This window comes from Astyanax mexicanus, chromosome 21, assembly GCF_023375975.1.
Source record: "Astyanax mexicanus isolate ESR-SI-001 chromosome 21, AstMex3_surface, whole genome shotgun sequence".
NCBI lineage: Eukaryota > Metazoa > Chordata > Actinopteri > Characiformes > Acestrorhamphidae > Astyanax > Astyanax mexicanus.
Window position 1 is genome coordinate 26,903,883 of NC_064428.1, and position 25,264 is coordinate 26,929,146.

Consider the following 25,264-nt stretch of genomic DNA (forward strand, 5'->3'; position numbering starts at 1 on the left):
GTGTCCGTTAGTGGCCAAGCAAAGTCTCTTGTGTCAGAGCTTTCCAAGCCAACCCCCTTTCTTTGGCTTTTTTTAAAACAAATGAATGAGTTCAAGGGATCATTTAGACAGGAGACAGGGTTCTAACAGACATGATTTAACTGTGGAGTTACAAACAAGGTTTATCTTTTTTTTCTCAAATTGACCCTTTTTTAATATGTGTGTCAAATATTAACTTGTAAAACAGAAAAGTTTGGATCTGTATTTGTAGCTGAGCCAAATTTGTAGTGAAATTATTGCTTAACAGTAGTAGGCCTTTTAAAGTTTATGTGTTGCAGACAGTTCTAAACCGGGCTTAACATTCTGGGAGCCAATTAAGACAATGATATCACAGCCCTGATTAAGAAATGTCTATGAAATGTCTCTCTCCCTCTGTCCATACATTCACACACACCTAGATAAGAGTTGTGCATAGCAACCCACATGATATTCAAAGCATTCATTAAATACATGGTATTATAGGTGTGTCATATCGTATCATATGCAATAATATCGGCAATAAATTTTATCTCAAAAATACTCTGATATTATTTTAGGGCCATTGGGGTACAACTAGGGTAGGGCATACCCACCCAAAAAGAGCCATGCTGTCTGGGAGTCCAGTGAAGTGATGGGTAGTTCTGATTTTTTAAAATGTTAAAAAACAAAATCCTTGTTCAGTGGTTGGTGATCTGTTGCAGGTCTTTATTCATATCATGTTTTATTTTGTTGTAGTCCTTTAACTCTGTATATAATCTATATAATGTCCTATATAGTGCTGCATGTAGTCTAATGCCCTGCTAGTCTACAGTTATTACTGTAATCCACTGGATTGTAATCAGACCCCCACGCCAATATGTGCTTGATGGGAAGCACTGTTAATCACAGAGTAAAAAAGAAGGGAAATAAATGAGTTTCAGGAACAGCATGATGAAGAAAATAAAAAAGATGTGGGGATAAAGGCTAAATTATCAGTGTACTGCATTACCCAGATCAAGAAGGCATAACAGGGATCAAAATCATGCGTGGGTGTGTGCTTGTGCACATGTGCGTGCAGCTACAGATTTTAGAGATAATGATATTTATTTTCAGTGGGGGAGGGTGTGTCAGTGTGGCGTTGTGTCTGTTTTTAATGCACTCTGTATTTGACCATACCATTTGGCTTAATGGGGAGTTGTAATATCCTTGATCAAAGAAGTACTGGATAAAGCTCTAAGTGATGTACCCTTGAGAGGGTTATCCAATTAGAGATGTTAAAAAAGGCTTTTATTTATGTTCTTACTTTACAAGACACATTAGTTTTACACATTCTACAAACATGCACGTTTGGGTCACACATACTGAAAATATTCAGCACTGGAGATTTCTACACTGACTTTATTGAGGTTCTAAGGTTGTGAGTGAAGTCAGGATTGCCATGAAGTAGTCAAATTGATGTCCTGTCCTCTTGCAAGAATTAAATGATCTGTCCAGCTCTTGCTGACCGCAAAAAAAAGTTTTGCTATCAATAGACTTTAAAGTTAGCCAAAAATCATTTCTAATGTTCTGCTTATTGTGAGTTATGCTCACACAGTGTATAGAGAAGTTGCTTTATTTAATAATGTATGATATTAAGACGTTGTTGGCATCAATAACCACTTAATAATCGCTTGAGTGTGTGCTGCTGACCCGTGTGCCCTTGCATGTTGCATGATGCCCACTGCCTTGCTATGTGTTGCAGCACTATTTGTTAATGGACCAGCCGTGTCAGGTGCCGCTGTTAGAATGGGACAGAGCACTTCGGGACCAGAGTCCCCTGAAACACCAGAGGTAAGCATGCCCCCTTACCCCCCCTCACCACCACTGACCTTCTAACCTGACCCCCTAACACAAACACACACATAAATAAATATCAGTATTGAACAATGTATAATTTATTATGCTGTAATTATTACAATATTAGCATTTGTAGTACTGATGTCCTATGCAAAAGAGATATTATATGCAAATATACCCTTTTATATAAAGCATGATCATCACACAAAGGATATCAAATACAAAGTGAGATCAGGCAATGGCAGATCAAGAAATTATTAGATAGATGTTCTGCTGCTCTCAACACCATCGTAATCATCATAATCTCACATCTTGCACCATCTCAGTACCATATTAAGCATACTTCACTTTATATCGCAATACACACTCATGTCACAAAGCCATTGGCCCTTGTTCTATTAACTCCTGTAATTCGATCCCCCTTTGTCATTGACTATATTTAAATATCCTCATTAATAAACCCCCTCTGTTCCTGCATGGCTTTGCATTTCTCTTGGATCATAATACAGCGTTTTTGGGAGAAAGCAAACTACTATTGTGTGCCAACCGATGCCTGAAATGAACATCTGCCAGATCACATTACATTACCAAATAGCTAGATTGATTAAAACAGACAAATAGAAAAGAAAAGCACCTTTCTGTGTGTATTATATTTTCCACGACAACGTAGTGATAATAAATGTAAAGTATATTATATTGTCTCGTCCAGTGCTGGGCGATATGGCCATAATTTATATCACAATATTTTTCTTAATTGATATGAGTAGTATAAAAGCCACCGCCCTTGGTGTATGTTATCACGCACTGATAGAGCTGAGCAATATATCAAAATATTATATGACAGTATTCAAAGATAATCTTATGATAGACAGAATTTATTGTGTTTTGTTTTGGACAAAATGCACCAGCAGAGGCACAATCTTTTAAACTCTTGTTCAGATACACTAGTGATAGACACCAGTGATAGATTATCCACATTATTATTATTATTATTTTTTTTTACTATTCTCACTATTATTATATTTACAGGCTGGAGTAACTTTCTAAGCATAACTTCCCTTCATGTAAAATGTAAGCAGATGCTGATTAAACTGACTAAATCGTACAATACAACATACTTCCAGCCAACTTGTTTGGCCGATATCTGATACGTTAACTATGTCAATATTGGACCTGATAATGAATCGGATCAGGCTCATCTCTAATAATTACAGTTACACAGTTACTGCTATAAAACAAATTGATTTTATTTTAATTTCAAATAATTCTGCTTAAGCAAATGCAGATAAGGTTTAATATCCACTTTAGGAACTCTAGGATACATGTGCTTGGAGACTAAATATGGTGTGCAGTTGGCCAAAAAACTGAACATGAAAGCTGGATTTGATGGTTTATGTTAAACTAGGCCTCAGATTAACACATTTACAGATTTGTTCGGTAGACTTAAGTTTTTAAATGAGTAATGCACCCACAAGTCTTTTTACATCCTTTCTCCTGCAACCCCACCCCCATACCCATCCTCATCCTGTCCTATTTGTGACCAGCTGTCAGCTTTGTCTTTACCAAATGATCATTCGTCAATACTAACAGATGTTCTCCAATTATCCTTCCCCCAGTCAATCCTTTTCTTTTATCAGCACTGTGATGAAGCAGTTGATTGCTTTATTTATCTTTCACTCATGAGTGGAGGATACTCAGAGCTGATTGGCTGGGGGAGGTAACGTGATCTAAATAATACATGTGGATTTATGTCTGATTTGAGAATGCTTTACTGATTTGAGAACACTTCCTCTTACAGTATAATGCTTCATATTATATATATCGTGATCACAGAGAAACCGATCTTGGATTCTAGAGGAATCTAGGATTAATAATATAATATAGTGAATCTAGTGAGATCACGTGACACATTTTATTTCTTGGTATTTGAATACAGTTTTCGAAAGAAAATAGATTCAAATTCATTGTAAAATATATTGGGGAAAAACATTCTACAGTGTACCCAAAAACCTTTCTATTTAAAAAGATAAAAAAAAACAGGAACTGTTCTTATTATATTGCTGGTAAAACTTTTTTTTCAGTAATCATTGTGAAGAGAAAATTATGCGTGTTTTTAGTAGTTAGTAAGTAATACATCTGTGCTATTTTATATTTAAAAGCATATGTGTTTAAAGAATCAAAATTGGCAACCAAATTTTAATGTAACTTTTTAGAACTGAACATTTCATTAGGTTACATAGACATACATATTTAAAGCTAAAATTACTCAGGGCCCAGTTTCCCAAAAGAATCTACAGAGAGTGCTTATTATGAGGGCACATGATCATTATCTTTCTTTTCTTTGTTCTAAAAAATCCAGCCTAGTCATTTATTTTTCCCATTGTTATTTACAGAAGTTGGTTTTGAAATTCAGGTAATGAGAGCTTGCTCTGTCTTTCTTTCTCCACTCAGTTCCCCTTTGTATTCACATTGTGCTGATAGATGCTGTGTTTAGTGTATGTGCTTTGTGCTTTTATTACTTTCATTATTTCACGGCTAAACTGGACTATAGCTGAATTGTTCATGTTGGGCTTGTTTTAGCGTGTTTCATATTTATTTGGTATTTAACAGAGGAAAGTAAGGAAGGGAATGAGAGAGTGGGAGCTTGAGAAGAATGAGAGTGTGGGAATATCTGAAAGAGGGATTGAGGTTGTATAATGAACGTGAACAGATTTTCCCTGTGTAATATACAGTAAGCATGATGATGAAGCAGTATTCTGGGTGTAGGCTGTGATGGTTGGCTCTGTTAAACTCTGTTGTCTCGTTCTCTTTCTCGTTTTGTTTCTTTATTTTAGCAGGAGCGATTTGGACAGTTAAAAACCTTTGTGGAGGACCAGCTTCAGACCAGCATGGTAAGAAAATACACCATGCACAGTTACAGTTACTTCAAGAGACAAGAATGTACAGACTGTGCAGTTTCTTGATTGGTACAAGTTATAGTGGGCACTGACCTAGCTCCACCCTTTTTTTAGACAGGTGTGCTATTTACTATGTGCAGTGCAGTGCAATACAACTTTTCACTAATTACTGCTCTGTGCACTGTCCCCTATTCTTCACCACTAACACAATCTGCTTACAGTCATTATGTGCAAGGTCACAAGTTCTTATTTACTATTTATTTGCTATTTGTTTACTGTTAACCCTGTAACTTCTGCTTAAATGTTTAGTAGAGCACATTTGAGTCATCTATATTTAATTGCATAAGGTGTTAACCCAAGCTCTACTGATTGGCAGAGATGTGTCAGGCTAATAAAATCCACTGTAGGTTACTGTAGTATTGCAGTATGCCTTTTCAGTTCTCATTCATAAATAACTCTAAACATGTTGATTTGTTTTTGGTGGAATTTAAGTACACACAGCTTGTTCGATAAGTACACATAGCTTGTTCGAGCAAGCGCATAGCATGGTTAGTGGCTAATGCCAATGCTGGTCCAGCAGTGCTAGCCCGGGTTAGCAGCAGGCTACAGTCCGATATACTCGCTTTTAAATGGCGAAAGAGCTAGCGCTTATTACTGTTAGTGGGTAATGATAATGCTGCTCCAGCAGTGCTTGCCTGGGTTAGCAGCAGGCTACAGGCTGATAATACTTACCTCTGACCGGTGAAAGAGCTAGCGTGGTTAGCAGATAATACTTATGCTGCTCTAGCAGTGCTAGCAGCAGGCTTCAGGCCGAAATAACTCACCTCTTAACAGCGAAAGAGCTAGCTTAGTGTGGCTAATGTTAATACTATTGGAGAACTTAACTGAAACTCCTGTAAAACGCTGCAAAGCTGAGTGGCTTTACTGCTCCTTACAACCTGACTTGTACAATTCATACATAAGGCACACACATAATTTCTAGCACATTATAATTTCAGAGGTTTTGATTAATGGAATATTGCAACTTAGCTCAGGCACATTATTATTATTATTATTTTGTATTTGGTGTTTGAATTTTACCCCAAAGTGTCTTCTCAATGTTTTATTGAGGTGTAAAATACAAAAGTAAAATATGATTTATCCCATTGATGTTAAAGGATATGCAATATCACTTGTCCCTACTGTTATGACACTTCTGACACTGACACCGACTCCAAGTGTGCTTGGAGGAAAGCGCACCTTGAGAGGGATGTGAGGAGAAAGTGCCATCTAGCCACCCAGAGAGAGCTAGGCCAATTATGATCTCTCAGACTCCAGCAGGTGATGGCCAGCTGCATGACCGGGATTAAAAACCAGTGATTTTCAATCATAATGGCAGAGCTTTAGTCCGCTGGACCACTCTGAGCACCTGAATTCACCAAAAAATAATAATTCCAAGAAACACCACAGTAAAACTCCTTTCGCTTTCTGTGAATGGTACATTTAAGATACATTCTAATAAATTAGCTAATGAAGAAGAACCTACATATAATCTCAGGAATCTACATCTAATGTTTTTGTCTGTATCTGTCTCTCTCTTAGATGGTGGGAATAGTGCTCGGCGCTGGTATCGTCATCATCCTCATCGCCATCCTCATTTTCTTTGTCCTGCGGAGGATCCAGCTCCGGAGTCAGTATCTAAAACCTTGTAAAAAATGTAGCATTAACTAGTATAAATTCTGGGATGTTATCCGCTAATATTTGAACTTTTCTGCTTTTGAATTCACAGACCTCGCAGCTCAAGAAGCCCCTAAATATCGCTTCCGCAAAAGAGACAAAGTTTTATTTTATGGCAGGAAGATAATGAGGAAGGTGTCTCAGTCCACATCATCTTTAGTTGGAACCTCTTCCTCCTCATCCTCACGTCCAAGACTAAAGAAGAAGCAGAAGATGCTGAACATTGCCAAAAAGTATGTAGTTAGAAAATATGTGTCTAAAATGTCTACAATTATAACAGTTATCAGAATTATCAAGCCATTGTTGATATTGTTGCTGTTCAAGCAATACATACATTAAAAATATAGAAAAAGCATAAAATATCGGACATAAACATTAATGAAATGTGGTAATTAGGGCAGTATCTGCTGGGATTTTTTTGTTCATTAAGAGTAAAAAAAACAAAACAAAAAACAAAATATATATATATTTTCTTCCAGGATCTTACGCTTTAAGAAAGAGGTACCCACTCTTCAGATGAAGGAACCTCCTCCCTCAGTACTGGAGGCCGACCTCACTGAATTCGACGTGGCCAATTCACACCTGCCCTCGGAGGTGCTCTACATGCTGAAAAATGTGCGGTAAGTTGTTTTAGTTACAGCTGAACATTTTGTTCTCTCAGTCATCAGTAATTGGTCATTGTGTTTATAGTTGTTTTTCTCTTTGAACATTGATATGATCTCCTTTTGCAGGGAGGGCAGTCTACTAAAACAGGGACTAAAGTAATAAATCTCATCCATAAGTAATAAAACTTTTGAATGAGTACAATAATTACTGCTATATATACTGCTATATATACTGCTACTTTTGGGTATCTGGATTTCTTGGGAGATAATCACATACTGATGCAGCAGAAACCTTCCTGCATACTCAGTGTGATTACACTCACTAAACTCTTAATTAAGAACACTATGTGAAACCTTACGAGGCTGCCTGCTGCTGGAGCTCATCTGCGTCTAGCTTGTAGCCACTGTAGCCTTTCAGTCAGTTCAAATCAATCTAGCCTCTCTATGTTGAAGTCTCTTTCCAGAGGCATTAAATAATGAAGTACAAATACTTTATTACCTTACTTAAGTAAAAAAAATTAAGGAGTAAATATTGTTATGCTGACTTTTTACGTCCCCTCCTTAAATTTTTACACAATTATCTGAACTTTCTTCTCCTTACATTTTAAAAATAGCCCAGTTACTCCTGTTTAATTTCAGCTTGTTTTCATTCTGGCTTCTCATCGTTCAAAAAAAAACCCCTATCCAGATAAAATCTCTCCATCCTGATGAGTGAATCTGATTGTGGTTGGATAAAAAGTATAAACATATTCCATTCCGACACCCTATTGGTTTATATGCGATCCATCAACTGGGGGCAAAAGTCATTAGATGTGATACCCATCATTAAAACTCTCTAGAAACATTAAATTCAATTTTATTATATATAGTGCTTTTCAGAGCAAATGTTGTCAAAACAGATGAGCTTTGTTCTCCATTGTTTAACAGTGCAAATGCAAATTCCTTTTTCTATTGTGTGTGTGTGTGTCTCTGTGTGTGTGTGTGTAGTGTTTTGGGTCACTTTGAGAAGCCTTTATTCCTGGAGCTGTGTAAACACATGGTGTTCCTGCAGTTCCAGCAGGGAGAGTACGTCTTTAGACCTGGACAGCCTGACAGCAGCATTTATGTTGTTCAGGATGGCAAGCTGGAGCTGTGCCTTACTGCACTGGTGAGTGTGTGCGTTAATGATTAACGGTGCATCTGAACCTGTAGCCACAGCTATGAATGGTTTATAACTGCTCATTGATAAAGCTGTGCTTTGTTATCTTGAGTGATTTATATGTGTGAACTTTTTAACCTCCTGCAGTGCCAGATTAGGATTTTCACTCTTTTGATTGCATTATTTCTAATCTCAGTATTGAGAAATCACGGACTCTCTATCTTTGCAGGATGGCAAGGACGGCGTGGTGAAAGAAGTTTACCCAGGGGATTCCGTTCATAGTCTGTTGAGTATTCTTGATGTCATCACGGTGAGTTACACCCACTTCCTGTCTGGCCATTCCTTATTGGACTGATGACCTCATTTGCTGATATTGTGCACATCACATGCAGCAAACTAAGCTCCATGTCTGCTTCTAGGTTTAAAATGGCCCTTAGCTGAGTCATCACCTTTTATGTCTTTAATTCCACCCCTCCTTCAATGTTTTGTATTTTATTTACACTTGCATGCAGATGTATCTTAAGTTAAGCCACAAATTATTCCAGTACTTTCCAGTACTTGTCAGTGCTTTCAATTCTGAAAGCTGACTAGCATTAGCTTTTAGTCTAGCATGAATCCCCATTTGCTCACACTGGCTTTTACATTGTCGAGTGATGCGTTTCCTTTTTTTTTCCTTATAAATAGCAGGCTGTTGTGGTGATATGCTGCTCTCTAGTATCAACAACCCCATATTCTGTCAAAATTGTTACATAACAGTTGTGGTGTTTTAGAATTGGCCTGTTTTACATCTCTGTCGCAAGAGGGCACAAGAGTATTTGATGTCTATAGTCCATACTCCATAGTTCACTGAAAATACAGTTTGACCATTAAAAACCTAAAACTTCATATTGAAATTTTAAAACTATGACTATGAAATCATGTAGAATGTAAAACAATTATGAATGGCTTTGTGTGTGGCATTCAGGGTCATCAGAGGCCATACAGGACAGTGTCTGCCAGAGCTGCAGAGGTGTCCACAGTCCTCCGCCTGCCTGTTGAGGCTTTTCTATCCATCTTTGAGAAATACCCAGAGAGCTTAGTGCGTGTGGTGCAGGTAAGAAGTGAGAGTGTAATGTAGATTTGTTTCATTTTTAAATGTTGGGCATTTCATTTATATGTGTATAATGTTAACATTTTTTCTTGCATTCTTTAATATCTGTAGATTATCATGGTGAGACTGCAGAGGGTGACAGTTCTGGCCCTCCACAACTACCTAGGACTCACTAACGAGCTTTTTAGTCATGTAAGAAACACAAAGACACAGACACAAACACACAAAGACCCTTAAAGGAACCTATCAGGATATATACAGTTGCATCTCACAAAATTGGTATATCAATATCAAGTAACCTTATTTCAGCAATTCAGTTTAAAATGTTAAACTCATATGTTATATAGATGTATTACACATTTTAAGATTTTATTGTTCATGATTATGGCTCACAGCCAACAAAAGCCCAAAAATCAGTGTCTCAGAAAATTAAAATATAATATGAGACCAATTGGTACTTTTGGCAGTGTGGGCAGTGTGCCAAGTCCTGCTGGAAATTGAAATCTCCAAAAAATGCTGTCAGCAGAGGGGAACATCAGGAACAGGGCATGTCAATACATGCAAAAGAGATAGATAGCAGAAAGAAAGGAAATAAAAGGGGGATTAGAATGGTTGTGTAAAACTCTGCTGAGTAGTGAGACAGGCCTGATTCCGGAACACTGGAACCACAAATTAACACGCCTAGGCAGGAAGGCCATGCATCTCGGTACATACCTGTTACAAGAGCACAGGAACTGGAACCACTAATGGACATACCGAGAAAGGCATCTCAGGACAGAGAGGGGAGAGAAAGAGAAAGATAAAGATTAGGACAAGTTTTAGAAATAGTTCAAGAGACAGAAACAATAATGATAATAATCACAAGAAATAATAATAATTGCACAAGTAGCTTTATACTTTGTAAAAACCCTAAACCTTTTCATATATATTTTTCAGAATGTGGTTCTGATGTTGGCTGTTTAATCTCCTGTTTACAACATTTGGTATAAAATATAAACCTATATATCAATTTGCACCCACTGTAAAGTATAACTTGATGTTTTTGTCCCTTGTCCAGGAGATGCAACCACTCCGACTGCCCCCTCTTTCTCCTCACACCACCCGCACCAGCCCTGTAAGACACAGCAAGCGATTCAGTAGCCTCACTGTTCCCGAGGACCAACGAGAAGCTGCTGTTCGAGAATCCAGCGGTAAGACTCAAGAACACATGCAGAGTGGAGAAACTGAGAGGTGCAAGCAGGGGAGAGAGTGTCTTTAAATAAAAAAGGCACTTTTTTAAAGTACGAATTATGTCTATACTTTTGTCCTTACTGTCTGTATTTAATATAAAAAACACATAAAAAGTCTGCTATATTTAAGATTATTCAACAGCACCATTATACATCACTATATAATATGTGCAGCAAAACACATATTATATAGTGATGTATAATGGTGCTGGATAATTAACTGCTAATTCCTGAAATCTTACATGATTACTTTGATATCTGGCTATAAATAGTTCTGAAGGCACTAATTATACACTTTATTAAATAGCGGTTTTATAGACTATAGACTTATCACAGTCATTGTGTCGTCTTTTTTGAGTAGTAGCATTATTAAACTTTTACCTGTACCTTTTAACAGAACACTCACCAGTGTTCAGTCCTTTTATAAAAGCATATTAAGCTTCTGCACAGAGAGCAATAGAGGGGTTTGTAATTCTCAAAATATGTTCTGTTCAGGGCAAAGTTCGGGTAACTTTAAGTTAGTTGTAAGGACAGAGTGGGCTACACACTAAAACAGGGTAAAATATAGACAGCGTGTGGTCTTTTGCATCTAGATGACCTACTTCCCTATAGCAGTAGTTATCTATGTATTCATGTATTCTGACTGATATTTCTCCAGATTTATTTGAAAGCTTTTCTTCCATAAGTGTAAATTTGAATAAATCGTTAAGTTACCTGGTTTTGTGCTACAGGAGATCATGGGAAAGAAGGTGGCAGCACCATTCCCACCCTCAGCAGGGCCATCTCAATGCCTGTGGACATCGCTGGTAAGTAACACTGGATGTCAAAATGTTTGTGGGCACCCCTTGTTATTAATGCATGTATTTACTTTGTGGCATCCAATTCCCTAAACAAAAACTGAAAAAAATTAGTTGGTACAAAAACATTTATAAGCTGTGACACTTGCTGGCTGATAGAGTATTACTTTTAGTGTTGTCACTATTAACTTGTGCAGTTAATCACATGACGAAGTATACAGAGCCTGGGGAAAATGTTAATTTTGCAATATTATGGTGTCACTTACTGTTTATTGAATTCCCTTAAGCTTGATTAGTAATTTTAGAATAGAATTTTGTTATGATTAATCCGATTACATTTTTTTATCGATTGACACAACTAATTATTATTATACGTACAATAGCTTATGTATTGTTTAAAATGAAGCAGTGAGCAGAAATAATTGAAATACAGAAACACACTCTATTTGTAGACTGCAGTGCAGCTGTAGCAGTAGTTTGTGGTAGACCTGCACCTTTCCAGGCTTCATATTCTGAAAACAGATAATGAGAAAGTTCTTGGCTGCTGTGGTCACTGAATCACATCTGAACATGCAAAGCAAATCAATAAACAGATAAGAGTTGACCTCAGTTTAACGTTCTATTCAAAGATCAGTCTCTCTCGCTCTTTCTCTCTCTTTCTCTCTCTCTCTCTCTCTCTCTCTCTCTCTCTCTCTCTCTCTCTCTCTCGCGCGCGCGCGCGCTCTTTCTCTCTCGCTTTTAGGTATACACATATTCTCTGTTTATTTTTCCTCTGTGTATCTTATCTATTGCTACATTGTCCACATTTCTCTGTTTTTCCCCTGATAATTGCACAAAGTGATCTTTTAAAACATTTTTTTAATAGTGCAAAGTGCATGAAAATAAAAATCCTTTGCCGTCACGCAAATCTCCGTTTTATATTTTTAAAATGTTGTAGTTGTTCTTTATACAGTATCAGGATGACTTTAGTAAATAAATGGTAAATTGATTTAAATGTTTGTATGATGTATTTGATCTCAAACTGCAGGGCTGATGTAAGACTTTGGTTTGCAAATGTGTGTATGTGTCTGTGTGTGTGTGTGCCTGTGTGTTTTTTGCAGGCATGCAAAAGGGCTTGCGTTCAGATTTCGACATGGCATATGAGAGGGGTCGCATTTCTGTGTCTGCAGAGGATGGAACACCAACACCGCCCATATTTACACGGGTTAGACACACACACACACACACACACACACACAGATACATATCCTTACATTTACACACACAAACATGCATTTATATTTCATAATTTCTTCATTTTCACCTTTTGACAATAACACTAAGGCCAATAGAAATGCTCCAAAATGACTGAGTTTAGATATTTTTTCCTACTTCTGTAAAGGGCTGTCAGACATTTTGGAGATGCAAGCTTTCTGCGAGGAAGTATTGTAAAGCTTAATACTACCTATGTGCATTTCTTTCAGTCTCAGGACCAAAGGGAGAGGAAAGTGACAGTGGATGACGTGCCATCAGGTGTTTATCTGTACCCAGAAGAGGAGTCAGGCCAAGAAAACATTTACGGTCCGTTGCCAGGACGACCAAACGCCACCCTCTTTGAGGAAGCACAGAAAGAAATCCTCAAACTCATGAGAATTGAGGTACACGCTATGTTTGTGTGTGTGTGTGTGTGGTGTGTGTGTGATGTTGTGTACTTTTGTACAAATTCACATAGTATAAGTAGTAACAACACACTGCCTATACTAGTTCTCATAAATAATACAATATTTATTGCAATGGCTTTTGAGTAGGGTTGTCAAATTAACACCTATTACTTGCTTTCACATGATTCTAATATCAAAAATCTGTTATTTATTTAGCTTGAAAAACAATTAGCATCAGGCCTACTATGTGCCATGCCTACTGCTGATTTCTGCTCTTAGCTAGTGCTGAGCCGATAGCTACAGTCCAGTGTTCTGTGTTTAAGAACTAAAGACTCGAGTGAATCGAATCTACTAGTCTAACCAGCCATCCATCTGTTATCAAACTTTAGCTAATAATACAGCTAAGAAAACAGTTAGAATTGGCAGTTAGCTGTTAGCCATTATTAGCAATTATCCAAAATATAGATGAAAGTCTTCCCTGGACAGTAGAGCCAGTTCTCTTGATTTTAGCCTTTTTCGTATTTAGTGAGTAGGCAAGTGTTTTTTCAATTACATTAAAACAAAAAAAAAGTTTTAACTTTTTAAAGTTTTAAAAGTTTGCACAGTACTTCTTTATTAATTCATTTATATCATTTACCAGGACCCTGCGCTGCTGAATGGGCGAGTGACCCTTCATCATGCCAAGGCTGGAGCTGTTCTTGCCAGACAAGGAGACCAGGTACTCCTCTCCCTCAAGTCTCTCTATACATCTTAAAAAAAAAACAAAAAAAAAAAACAAGATTTTTTCTCTTTTTAATCCTTTTTACATCATCACCAATAAAAAAACAATATAATATTTTTGTATTTGTATACTACTACTACTACCACCACTACTACTAACAACAACAACAATTTGATGAATGATTTCTCACCGCTTTTCATCCAAACCTTCCACTCAGATGTTGAGTGGCTGTAAATACTTTGTTGTCCTGATGAGTCCAGGAAATAAATCCATTTTATACATGAACTTTTCTTCTCCTTCTGTCAGGACGTGAGTCTGCATTTCGTGCTCTCAGGCTGCCTGCATGTGTATCAGCGTATGATCGATAAACAGGAGGACGTGTGCCTGTTTGTGACACAGCCGGGTGAGATGGTTGGTCAGCTGGCAGTGCTGACGGGCGAGCCCCTCATTTTCACTATCCGAGCTGTTCGAGACTGCACCTTTCTCAAAATCTCCAAGTCTGACTTCTATGAGTGAGTCCAGCTTATAGCAGAAGTTGTGTTAGTGAACGTTTCCACAAATACAGCAAGTTTGTTTTTGCATTTGGCCAGAAATTATTAATGGAATTGTTGCACTCATCTGCTTTATCTGTAGGATCATGCGGGAGCAGCCCAGTGTGGTCCTAAGTGCAGCTCACACCGTGGCCATCCGCATGTCGCCATTCGTAAGGCAGATGGACTTTGCTATAGACTGGATGGCTGTGGAGGCTGGACGAGCTTTGTATAGGTACTTCAGTAATGGTGTTTCTGCTGGATACCACTGAATATACTTCAAGTAGCAGGTGGTACTACCTTGAATAAATATTAATGAAGACTACCAGTAATGGTAAAGTCTGTTGTAAAGACTATTGCTGCAGTCACTGCCCATACTGTATAAACTATACATACAAATACCTTTTAAAAGTATTAAAGCCCTTGATTTCAAGTAAAATTGTAATGTCTCCACATGGAAGACTTCCTTCTTGATCAAAGATGTCACTCGACTTATCTTAAATGGTATCGGATGAAGCTTCACACTGATAGGTTTACTGAGAGGTTTACAATAGTGTCAAAAGTATTTATTTTTTATTACTTGGAGTTTAAAAATACTTCTGTAGAAGTTGAAGTATCCACTCAACCTTTTTACTCAGTAAAAAGTAAAAACTATCTAAAGTATAAAAGTAAAAGTAATGTAAGGGGGAAAAATACATTAAAGACAAAAGCTTTAATGTATAGATTCTTAACTACTACCCCCCCCCCCTCCCAAAAACACATTTTTCTAAAGGCTGTAATAACTTTAATGTTATATTAAAATGTTAATGTTGATACATTTGGGATGCACTAGGCTCCATGTTTCAGTTGCATATATGAATAATAAATTCAGTTGCATAAATGAATGCATTTAATGCAATGCAGATATATTAAATAAGCTTAGTAGGGACTTAAAAATGTATGGATTAGAAAGGAGATACATGAAAAATTCTACATAAGATAACCAACATTTCTACTTGAGTAAGTTAACAAAGTATTTGTACTTCATTATTTGATGCCTCTGCTAGGGAGCTTTTTTACCCAATGAGCCTTTGGTGACTATAGGCTCATGTTCCTGCTGATTCAGAATAAGTGTCCCATTTTTCAGTATTATTGCAGATTATACAAGATTTGCATCAGCAGTGCTTGCCCTTTAAAGCTGCTGAATTTGTTGGTCAGAAATGGTGTCAGTACACTTTCATACTTTAGTTTTAAGTAATTTTGAATTTACTTGCTTTTTTTTTAGGCAGGACGATCAGTCAGATTGTACCTACATTGTACTCAACGGCCGTTTGCGTTCGGTCATTCGGAAGGCCAATGGGAAAAAGGAGCTTGTTGGGGAGTATGGACGTGGAGATCTGATTGGTGTGGTGAGTTCTGTTGACGAAACATTTTATATTCAGTTTAGACCCATTATTCATCATCTTCCAGGATTTCTAGGATAAATAAAAAACTATATTGATTTAAAAGGCTTAAATGTATTCTGTTTATTTCTGTTAATTTAATTAAATATATTTCACATCTGTCATTCAGGTGGAAGCACTGACCAGGCAACCCCGGGCAACTACAGTGCACGCAGTCCGAGACACGGAACTGGTGAAGCTCCCAGAGGGAACACTAAACAACATTAAGAGACGCTATCCTCAGGTATCTTGGTCACATTCACACAGAGATTAGAGGTTAAATTAAGAATTACTAATATAATCTGATTTAGCTGTGGATTGATGTATGTTTATTCATTTGTATGTATGTGTGTGTGTGTGTGTGTGTGTGTGTGTAGGTTGTTACTCGATTGATACATTTGTTGGGCCAGAAGATTCTAGGAAATCTTCAGCAGACCCGTGGACCTTTCTCAAGTAAGTCACGATGTGAAAAGAGAAGCTTTAACCTGTGATTTTTATATTATATATAGTACACAAAAGTAATGCTTAACAAATCTTAATCATCACAAACATCTTGTTTCTAAATGCTTGTTCTTCAGGCTCAGCTCTGGGTTTGCCTACCGTGGCGTCCAGCACTGATGTAACCAACCCCGCCAGTAATCTCTCTACTGTTGCTGTGCTTCCTGTTTGTGATGAAGTGCCAATCAATGCCTTTAACCTGGAGCTTAGCCACGCCCTCAGCGCCATAGGTAAGACCTAATTTAAATACCTAAAATATTAATGTTAAAACTTTCAAATTAAACGTATAGTAGTAATACACAGCTCTGGAAAAAATTAAGAGACCACTTAAAATTACAAGTTTCTTTGATTTTACCAAATTGAAAACCTCTGGAATATAATCAAGAGGAAGAGTAAAGAATATAAACTTGTTTTCTTTGTATTATTTAAGGTCTGAAAGCTCTGCAGCTTTTTAGTTATTTCAGCCATTTCTCATTTTCTGCAAATAAATGCTGTAAATGACAATATGTTTATTTTGAATTTGGGAGAAATATTGTCCGTAGTTTATAGAATAAAACAACAATGTTTATTTTACTCAAACATATGCCTATAAATAGCAAAATCAAAGAAACTGAAGTGGTCTCAGTAGTGTATCAGGCCCAGTCATGTAGTATATGTTCTATATTGGTTAAGAATCTATACAAAATCAACAATAAACAGCTGTTGTGTAGTTTAATATGTAATAAATTTCTGTCTGATTTTAGGTCCTACCCTGCTTTTAACAAGTGACATTATCAGAGAGAGACTTGGAGCTTCAGCCTTAGACAGGTAAGAATGATGATGATAGGATTAGGAATTAAATGATCAGTTGGGTAAAAGAGGTCTTTGATGACAGACTTAAATCATTCATCTGTTTTGCTGTAACCGTGTGTCTGTGTTTCTCAGCATCCATGAGTACAGGTTATCTGGCTGGCTGGCCCAGCAGGAGGACATCAATCGAATAGTTCTGTACCAGACCGACAACAGTATGACCCCTTGGACGCAGCGCTGCATTAGGCAGGCAGACTGCATTCTGATCGTTGGCCTCGGTGACCAGGAGCCCACTCTTGGCCAGGTATGTTTGTGTGTATGTAGTCGGCAAAATACACAGACAGTATAGTGCAGAATGCTGCCATATGTGGCTATTAGGAATGTAATGAAGCATTGTTGCACGATGCATCGTGATTAAAAAAATTGAACATACAATTTCATGTTCTGTTTTTGACATATTATGCAGTTGCAATGTTTAAACACAAGAGGTCACAATCTAGTGCTAGCCAAAGAAACTGGGTATTGAAAAAGTCAATACTACATTTAGGCCTGTCACAGTAACTATTTAGTATATACTATATATTGTTCCTGACATAACTGTGATAAACAGTACTGTTTTAAGATCATTAGTGTAATTTACATCACTAATATAATGAGAATAAACAATCCAGTCAGAATATTATGACCTCATTGCCTTAGTGATTATATAAAAGCACTTTGTAGTTCTATAATAATAATAATATATTTTTTGATCCTTCTTTCACCCTGTTCTTCAATGGTTAGGGCCCCACAGAGCAGCTATTGTTTGAACATACAATTTCATGTTCTGTTTTTGACAAATTATGCAGTTGCATTGTTTGAACACAAGAGGTCGCAATCTAGTGCAGGCCAAAGAACCAGTGGGCGTAAGCAAAGGGCAGATAATGGCTGTAATGTTGCGCTCGTTCACAGTTGGAACAGATGTTGGAGAACACAGCAGTGCGGGCACTGAAGCAGCTGGTTCTGCTGCACCGTGAAGATGGACCAGGACCCTCGAGAACTGTGGAGTGGTTGAATATGCGTAGCTGGTGCTCCGGTCACCTCCACCTCAGATGCCCCCGCAGAGTCTTCTCTCGCCGCAGCCCTACCAGACTGGTAGTGCCCTTGTCCAAACCTTTTTGTTTTATATGTGGATAAATAAAGAAATTACCCATTAGAAATGTATGAAGTCAAACTATTTTTTTTGTGTTTTAAAGTAGTGTAATTCCTCTTCTAATGTTCTAATGTTTTCTGTACTCTCAAATGTGATGGTTTTAAGAATAAATCTATACTGTTGTGAAGTTGATGCCAAATTACACTGAAATTGTAATGAAATTTGCAAATATTCAATACTTACAAGCAGTTTGTGTGTATTTCAGAGGGAGGTCTACGAGAAGGTGTTTGAGAAGACTGCAGACAGACATAGTGATTTCTCCCGTTTGGCTCGAGTCCTAACAGGAAACACCATTGCCCTGGTGCTAGGAGGGGGAGGAGCCAGGTGAGTGATGTTTGACTGAAGATGGATATCAGTCTGAACCCGTTTCACTTAACTAAGTTATCTAAGTTTGCAGGCTAGAACTGTATTCTGTTTGAACCCGGATGTCGGAATTACCGAGTTCTGAGAAGGAAAATTAACTCATGGGGTGGATTTTCCTACTCAAAAAATCAGGAGAGCCTCACAAACCCACATCTGTAGACATGTTTCTATGGTGTTTAAAAGCAATTTTCTGTTTGAGTGCAACATATTGCATAGTGCTTTGTTACCAACTGGCATTGCTAATAATGCTAACCTGGCTCCAAGTTGTTTAAATACCAGATATGCAGAGTGCCATCAGCAGCCGGAGTCTGAGAGAGCACAATTGGCCTTGCTCTCTCAGAGTGGGTAGATGGTGCTCTCTCCCCACATCACTTCTACAGTAATGTCAGTCAGCACAGCTGTTAGCTTTGATATACGAAGCTGAGTAGCTGCTTTTTTTTACCTCTGATGGTAAAATGCTACACCAGCAGCAGTTTGAAAAGAGGCAGTGGCTGACTTCACATGCATCAGAGGAGGCATATGCTTGTCTTTACCCTCCTGGTATTGGGGCATTGGTAGTGATGAGAGTTGTGCAGCTGAGTGGGTGGGATAATCGGCATAGCTGAAAAGCGGGATAAAAAAAAACATTTCTAACTTGGGACAATGCAAAAAATTATATCCTGGGACATGTTTTGACTGTATTTACCATAAAACCATTGTAAATAATGGTCAAAAATGTATTTTTTGTAAATGTGTTCAAATTATGTGTTTGTGATAATTGTGAATATTATGACTTTGTTTTACTTATACTAAAATATTAGTCAAAAGCACACAAGATAGATCTTCTTTAAATATTTTGAGCATTTGAGCACATTGGTATATCATGGTACGTCATTGCTAACCATTCCTGTTCATGTAGGGGCTGCTCACATGTTGGTGTGATCAAAGCCATGGAGGAGGCAGGAATTCCCATCGACTTGGTAGGAGGAACATCTATCGGCTCTTTCATTGGTGCACTCTATGCAGAGGAGAGAAGTGCAGTTCGGGTGAAGCAGCGAGCGAGAGAGTGGTCGAAGGTAGTTGTCGAGTCCATTTTCCCCTTTTTTGGGCAAAAGGCTATATGCTATATTGTTCACTCTATAGCAGTTTCTTCCTCCATCTTATTTACTCTGAGTGTTTCATATCTGTGTTTTACTTAAATGAAATGTATATGAATACTGTGTTATTCTACTGACCATAACATTCATACATAAAGTCGAATTATAATGCAAAACAATTGATGACAAAAAATGTAAATCTTAACGTTTTTAATCTAAAAAGTTCTCAACAAAAAGTAAACATTACTTAAAAATCTTAAGGCAAATGGTTTCCACAAATAATTTAAGGAATTTCTTATCCAGGTGTGGTCATTGTAAAGCATAAATACAGTTTCAGTATACGGGTTTAAATCCTGGTCATGCAGCTTGCCATTAGCTGCCTGAGCCCTGAGAGAGCACAACTGGCATTGCTCTCTCTGGATGTGTAGATGGCGCTCTTTCTCCCCACATCACTCCTAGTGTGATGTTGATCAGCACAATGCATCTGTGAGCTGAGGGAGTCACGGTGCGGGCATCACCTGTAATTGTGGTTTATTCAGCTGGGTAGAAGCTGAGCAGGTGGGACAATTGGCCTAGCTAAATTGGGAGAAATAGAGATAAATTTAACATTTAAATTTAAAAACTTTGCAAATTAAAACTTTGATTTACTTGACCAGTTGTGCCTAGATTTTTTCTCATGACAGTATAAGGCTCAATAAAGATTAGTCTTGATAAACTAAAAGCACTAAGACTTGTATGATGTTTTTGTTTTAGTATAAATTCATATTTTCCTGCTTCCTCAGGCAATGAATTCCGTGTTCAAAACAGTCCTGGATCTAACTTATCCCATTACCTCTATGTTCTCTGGCTCCGCCTTCAACACCAGCATTTCCAATGTATTTGAGGATAAGCAAGCAGAGGTGAGATTAAACAGATGTGTATGAGTGAAAAGTTTCTAATTAATATCTTTCTGGTTTTCAATGTTTCTGATGTTAAAATGTGATATTGTTTGATTTTGTAGGATTTATGGTTGCCTTATTTCAATGTGACCACTGACATCACAGCATCTGCAATGCGGGTGCACAAAGATGGTAAGTCAGCTTAATTTAGCCCACTTTGCTTTACTTTACGTTGATTATGGATTAGTTTAAAAGCATTAATTTATTAATATGCAAAGAGACTTAAAAAAACCACAAAGGCTCTATGTTAGAACATACTGAGTATTACAACAATAAAGTACAAACGTAAGCTTGGATAATTGAAACCAATTTAAATACACACACACAATTTTAGATTCCTCAGCTTCCTTTGTTGCATTTTTGATGACTGCAAATTTATGTTAAAATATCCTATTAATGCAATTAATTTGTCAATGAAGTCTGTTTATTGATTAAACTAATTAACTGTATGTAATTATTTTCTAATTATGACTGTGATATTATTTAAAATTGATAGATATTAGCTAATGAGTTTTTTTTTTATATTAATACATTTATGATGTTATGGTATGGTTATCACTGCATGTTAAAGGAGAACTTTGGTGTGAAATGGACTTGGGGTGTAGTAAAACATGATAACAAGTACAAACCTTTGTTTCGAATAGTCCATCTCCGTTCACCCCCAGCGTTCTGAATACAGCGCCTTTAGCTAATGCTCCCTACAGGCTTACAGTGCTAGTGATAGGGGTATAGATTTGCCCATGCATTTCCATGGAATTCATTTCCTATTTTTACTCGTTCATGCTCGTCAGTCAACTTATTGTGAGTTAATTTTAAGATGGCAGGGCCTAAAGGTAGTGTGTGTATAAACAGTGTTTTAATATGTGCACTCTCAAAGTTCTCAATGCCTCATTTTAAGGTACACTATGCCCCTATCACTTGCATTGTAAGCCTATTGGGAGCATCATACGGTGGCCTAGAAAGCCCAACGCAGTGCAAATTGAAAAGCGCTGCAAAAGCACAAAACACATCCATCAAAATTACAACACAGGCGCAGCAAATAGAAAAACGCGCTGCAAATACAACCACAACACAACGGAAGTGAGTCACAACACAACGGAATTTTCCCGGGGGACCTTAAAAGATGCTGTACCAGCTAAGCTGCGTCTTCAGTAACGTCTCGGACTTCACTATGTGTACAAAGGACAATAAGTGGCAAACAAGGCGTTTTGTGAAGCAGAACTTTTAATAATATGCACACAACCGTGGCAATCACAGGTAATAAACATAACTTACTTTTCAGAAGCTTGTTTGCCACTTATTGTTCTTTGTATACAGCTAATACAGCATCTTTTAAGGTCCCCCGGGAAAATTCCGTTGTGTTGTGACTCACTTCCGTTGGGTTGTGGTTGTATTTGCAGCGCGTTTTTCTATTTGCTGCGCCTGTGTTGTAATTTTGATGGATGTGTTTTGTGCTTTTGCAGCGCTTTTCAATTTGCACTGCGCTGGGCTTTCTCGCCCACCGTAGCATCAGCTAAAAGTGCTGTATTTGGGAATGCTGGGGGTGAATGGAGGTGGGCTATTCGAAACAGAAGTTTGTACTTACTATCATGTTTCATTGACCCTCAAGTCCATTTCACACTGGATTTCTCCTTTAAATTAAAACATTTAATATATTTAAGGGAACAGGTTAATGCTGCATGTTTTGTATCAGCAATGTATTACTTGTAGTTAAGGGGTTGGATTTAGTGTGCTGAATGGGTTACGCTCTTACACTGTGAAATCTGAAGAATGGTCATTCCATCTTGCTTGTCTAACCGTCCATCTTAACAGAAAAAGTCAATACTACATTTAGGCCTGTCACAGTAACTATTTAGTATACACTTTATATTGTTCCAAGCATAATTGTGATAAACAGTACTGTTTTAATATACTAATATATTACTAATATAATACAAATAAACAATTCAGTCAGAATATTATGACCTCATTGCCTTACTGATTATATAGAAGCACTTTGTAGTTCTATGATAATAATATATCTATATTTTTTATCTTTCTTTCACCCTGTTCTTCAATAGTTAAAGCCCCCCAGAGAAGCTATTGTTTGGGTTGTAGGTCATTCGTTCTCAGCACTACAGTCACATTAACATTGACAGCAGGGAAACTGAGGTGTTTAAGAAAACCAGCAGCTCTGATGCGCTGTGTCTGAATCACTCATTCCACCAGCACAACACACACTAAAAGCACACTACCACCACGTCATTATTACACACTGCAGTGCTTATATTATTATAGAAGTATGCAGATATGGAAACAGATACAGAACTAGAGTCTGTATTTATAGAACTACAAGTTGCCCGTTTCTAATTTCAAAAACATAATGGGCAATATCGAGGTCAGAAAAATGATTGAGGTAATATCCATATAATGTATTATAAATGGTCATATTCATATCCATATGTTGTATTATAAGTGTATAAAGTAATTACTGTGACAGGCTTAACTATACTGCTTGGTTGTATTGATTGTAGTCACTAACTGCTGAATAGCTCTTCAATGATTGACCACTGCCACATTCCCAAATTTTTAAGTTCAAATTTTAATTGATTGATTCTGCTCTCTTAATTTTTAAATCATTTCAATAGTATTTCACTGTTTTACTCAATCAAAAACTGGATTTTGGGATTGGACATGGTCAATCATTCACCCTGGTTCATCTGATTGGCTTGTGGGACTGCACTTGGCATGACTAATTATCTGAACGTCTGCAGCTTCTCAACGTCCTCCAGTCTTTTCTCTTCTTCCTTCCCTCCTTTTTTCATTCTTGTTTTCCTCAAGTATCACTTCCTTCATTTCATTCTGTCTCAGTGTGCTTCAGTGTGCTAAGTTCTCATTCATATTTATGTCCACTCACTTTTTCATTCATCTTATTCATCCATATGACCCATTTTCTGTTTTGTTATTCATTTCTATGCATCATACACTGTATGTTCAAGGCTAGATTTTCAGAACATGTAGATTTAAACTGTTATCTGTTAGATAGCCATCATTTTCACTACACTTAGAGGTGGCATTAGAGCTTCTCTAGAACTTCTAATTTGTTTAGCTGGTAGAGATGTGTACCAGAATATGCCCCTATCCCCATAGTAGGACCCAGAAGATTATTACTCTGTGCTTTTCTAGTTAAATGTCCCATTTTAACAACCCCCCCGCCCCTTGCTCCCGCTCTCGTAGTTTCTTGTAGTCTGCTTTGCTTTGCTCACACTGCTCTAATGTTGACCCATGACCAAGGAGATGATATCACAGGTTGCTGTACTTTGAATCATGAATGAACAGTCTCCACAGCAAGATTTCGCACGGTCAAGTTGCTCTCATATGTTTTCACAGGATGTTCATAGTACAGCTGTTGTACTATAGTTATTGTAACATTCTTTCCTAATCAGAACCCAAAGACCCAAACCAGATAAGCCTAGTCTTGGTATATTAAAAGGTCATTCCACCAATTTATCAATGCATAAATAATGCAAGATTTGAGATGTGAACAAAGTAATTTTGAATAATTTAGTGTGACAAAATCTGTACATGTTCAGATTTCAGGGTGCAATGATGAAGCATGGTGTGGACTAGATAATTAAGCTTTTTGCTGAAAATGTATTGAAATAAATGAAAATTGGAGCCCAAACTTTTAGAAGGCCAAGTCTTTTAGTACTTGAGTCCGAATCAAGACAAAGACATTTAGTATTCGTGTCCAAGTCAAGACTAAGACTTTTAAGTATTCAAGTCCGAAACAAGACCAAGACCTTAAGTAGTTAAGTCGAGCCAAGACCAAGAATTTTTGTTGTTAAGTCCGAGTCAGTGATTTAATGTGTTAGTAGTCGAGTCTGATCCAAGAACAAGACTTTTAGTAGTCTAATCCAATCAAGACCAGGACTTTCAGTATGTTGAGTCCGAGTCACGACCAAATGTTTTACAAGTGGAGTCCAAATCAAGACCAAAACTTTTAGTAGTCAAGTCCGAGTCAGGACCAATGCTTTTAGTAGTCGAGTTGCCAAAACCAAGACAAAGACCAGATAATCTTATAAAAATAAAAAGAATATAAAAAAAAAGCAATTTATATTTTACATTAACTTTAATTTATTATAAAAATGGCCTGTAGGTTTCTTGCTCTATAGTACTGCATGTTGTTGACATTACCAGAAAGTACATTTTGAGGGGCAGTTTAGAGTGTAGGGAGTGATTTGGGACGGGTCTGTAAACGCTACTGTATGAAGTGCACTAAGTGACAAAATGTGACAAAGAATTAGTGGCTTTGCTACAATTACAATTGAGGCTGTAGCCCCTAAGCAGAACACTGTGCTGTTAATAACAGCGATTATTGAAGGTTTAGTTTTGGTTTCTAATAAATGTTACCTCAGACAGACGCATTGAACTCAGTCTCGAGTCCAAATCTCCACAAGACCTGTCAAGACCGATGCCAAGTGAAGTCAAGTCCAAGACGTTTAATAGAATAAAAATACAATACAACTTGTTTTTAAAAATAGACAACAAGATAGTAAAATCCTGGTTACCACTTTAAAATAAGACTACCTTTATAAAGGATTTATAAATGGTTTACAATTAGTTTATTAATATCTACTAATTAGGTTGTAAATACCTTAAAAAATCATTAAAAACCAGTTATAACACATATGTAGAAAGGGCAACAGTATAGATGGCTGTGGGTTCACTATTTGGCAAACAACAGGTCATTGTTGCCCTTTCTATGTATGTGTTATAACTGATAATTAATGATTTTTAAGGCATTTACAA

The 25,264-nt window shown here is 37.3% G+C and overlaps 1 protein-coding gene across 5 annotated transcripts in view; it reads left to right on the forward strand.

Moving 5' to 3' along the window:
* pnpla6 (patatin-like phospholipase domain containing 6) overlaps positions 1-25,264 on the forward strand; it is a 45,073-nt gene that overhangs the window by 1,876 nt on the left and 17,933 nt on the right. For 3 of the 5 annotated variants that reach the window (XM_022674696.2, XM_022674695.2, XM_022674698.2), the window contains exons 2-28: positions 1,739-1,827; positions 4,668-4,724; positions 6,312-6,399; positions 6,499-6,679; positions 6,926-7,066; positions 8,039-8,198; positions 8,419-8,499; positions 9,154-9,282; positions 9,391-9,471; positions 10,337-10,469; positions 11,240-11,314; positions 12,406-12,509; positions 12,769-12,942; positions 13,586-13,663; positions 13,973-14,178; positions 14,300-14,431; positions 15,461-15,584; positions 15,748-15,861; positions 15,995-16,070; positions 16,196-16,345; positions 16,859-16,922; positions 17,040-17,208; positions 17,856-18,038; positions 18,302-18,420; positions 19,358-19,514; positions 20,318-20,434; positions 20,536-20,605. In XM_022674696.2, coding sequence (XP_022530417.2) covers positions 1,783-1,827; positions 4,668-4,724; positions 6,312-6,399; positions 6,499-6,679; positions 6,926-7,066; positions 8,039-8,198; positions 8,419-8,499; positions 9,154-9,282; positions 9,391-9,471; positions 10,337-10,469; positions 11,240-11,314; positions 12,406-12,509; positions 12,769-12,942; positions 13,586-13,663; positions 13,973-14,178; positions 14,300-14,431; positions 15,461-15,584; positions 15,748-15,861; positions 15,995-16,070; positions 16,196-16,345; positions 16,859-16,922; positions 17,040-17,208; positions 17,856-18,038; positions 18,302-18,420; positions 19,358-19,514; positions 20,318-20,434; positions 20,536-20,605 — 3,208 coding nt within the window. In that variant the 5' untranslated portion in view covers positions 1,739-1,782. The remainder of the gene's footprint in view (positions 1-1,738; positions 1,828-4,667; positions 4,725-6,311; positions 6,400-6,498; positions 6,680-6,925; positions 7,067-8,038; positions 8,199-8,418; positions 8,500-9,153; positions 9,283-9,390; positions 9,472-10,336; positions 10,470-11,239; positions 11,315-12,405; positions 12,510-12,768; positions 12,943-13,585; positions 13,664-13,972; positions 14,179-14,299; positions 14,432-15,460; positions 15,585-15,747; positions 15,862-15,994; positions 16,071-16,195; positions 16,346-16,858; positions 16,923-17,039; positions 17,209-17,855; positions 18,039-18,301; positions 18,421-19,357; positions 19,515-20,317; positions 20,435-20,535; positions 20,606-25,264) is intronic. The other 2 variants (XM_022674697.2, XM_049469399.1) reach the window with 2 other exon arrangements.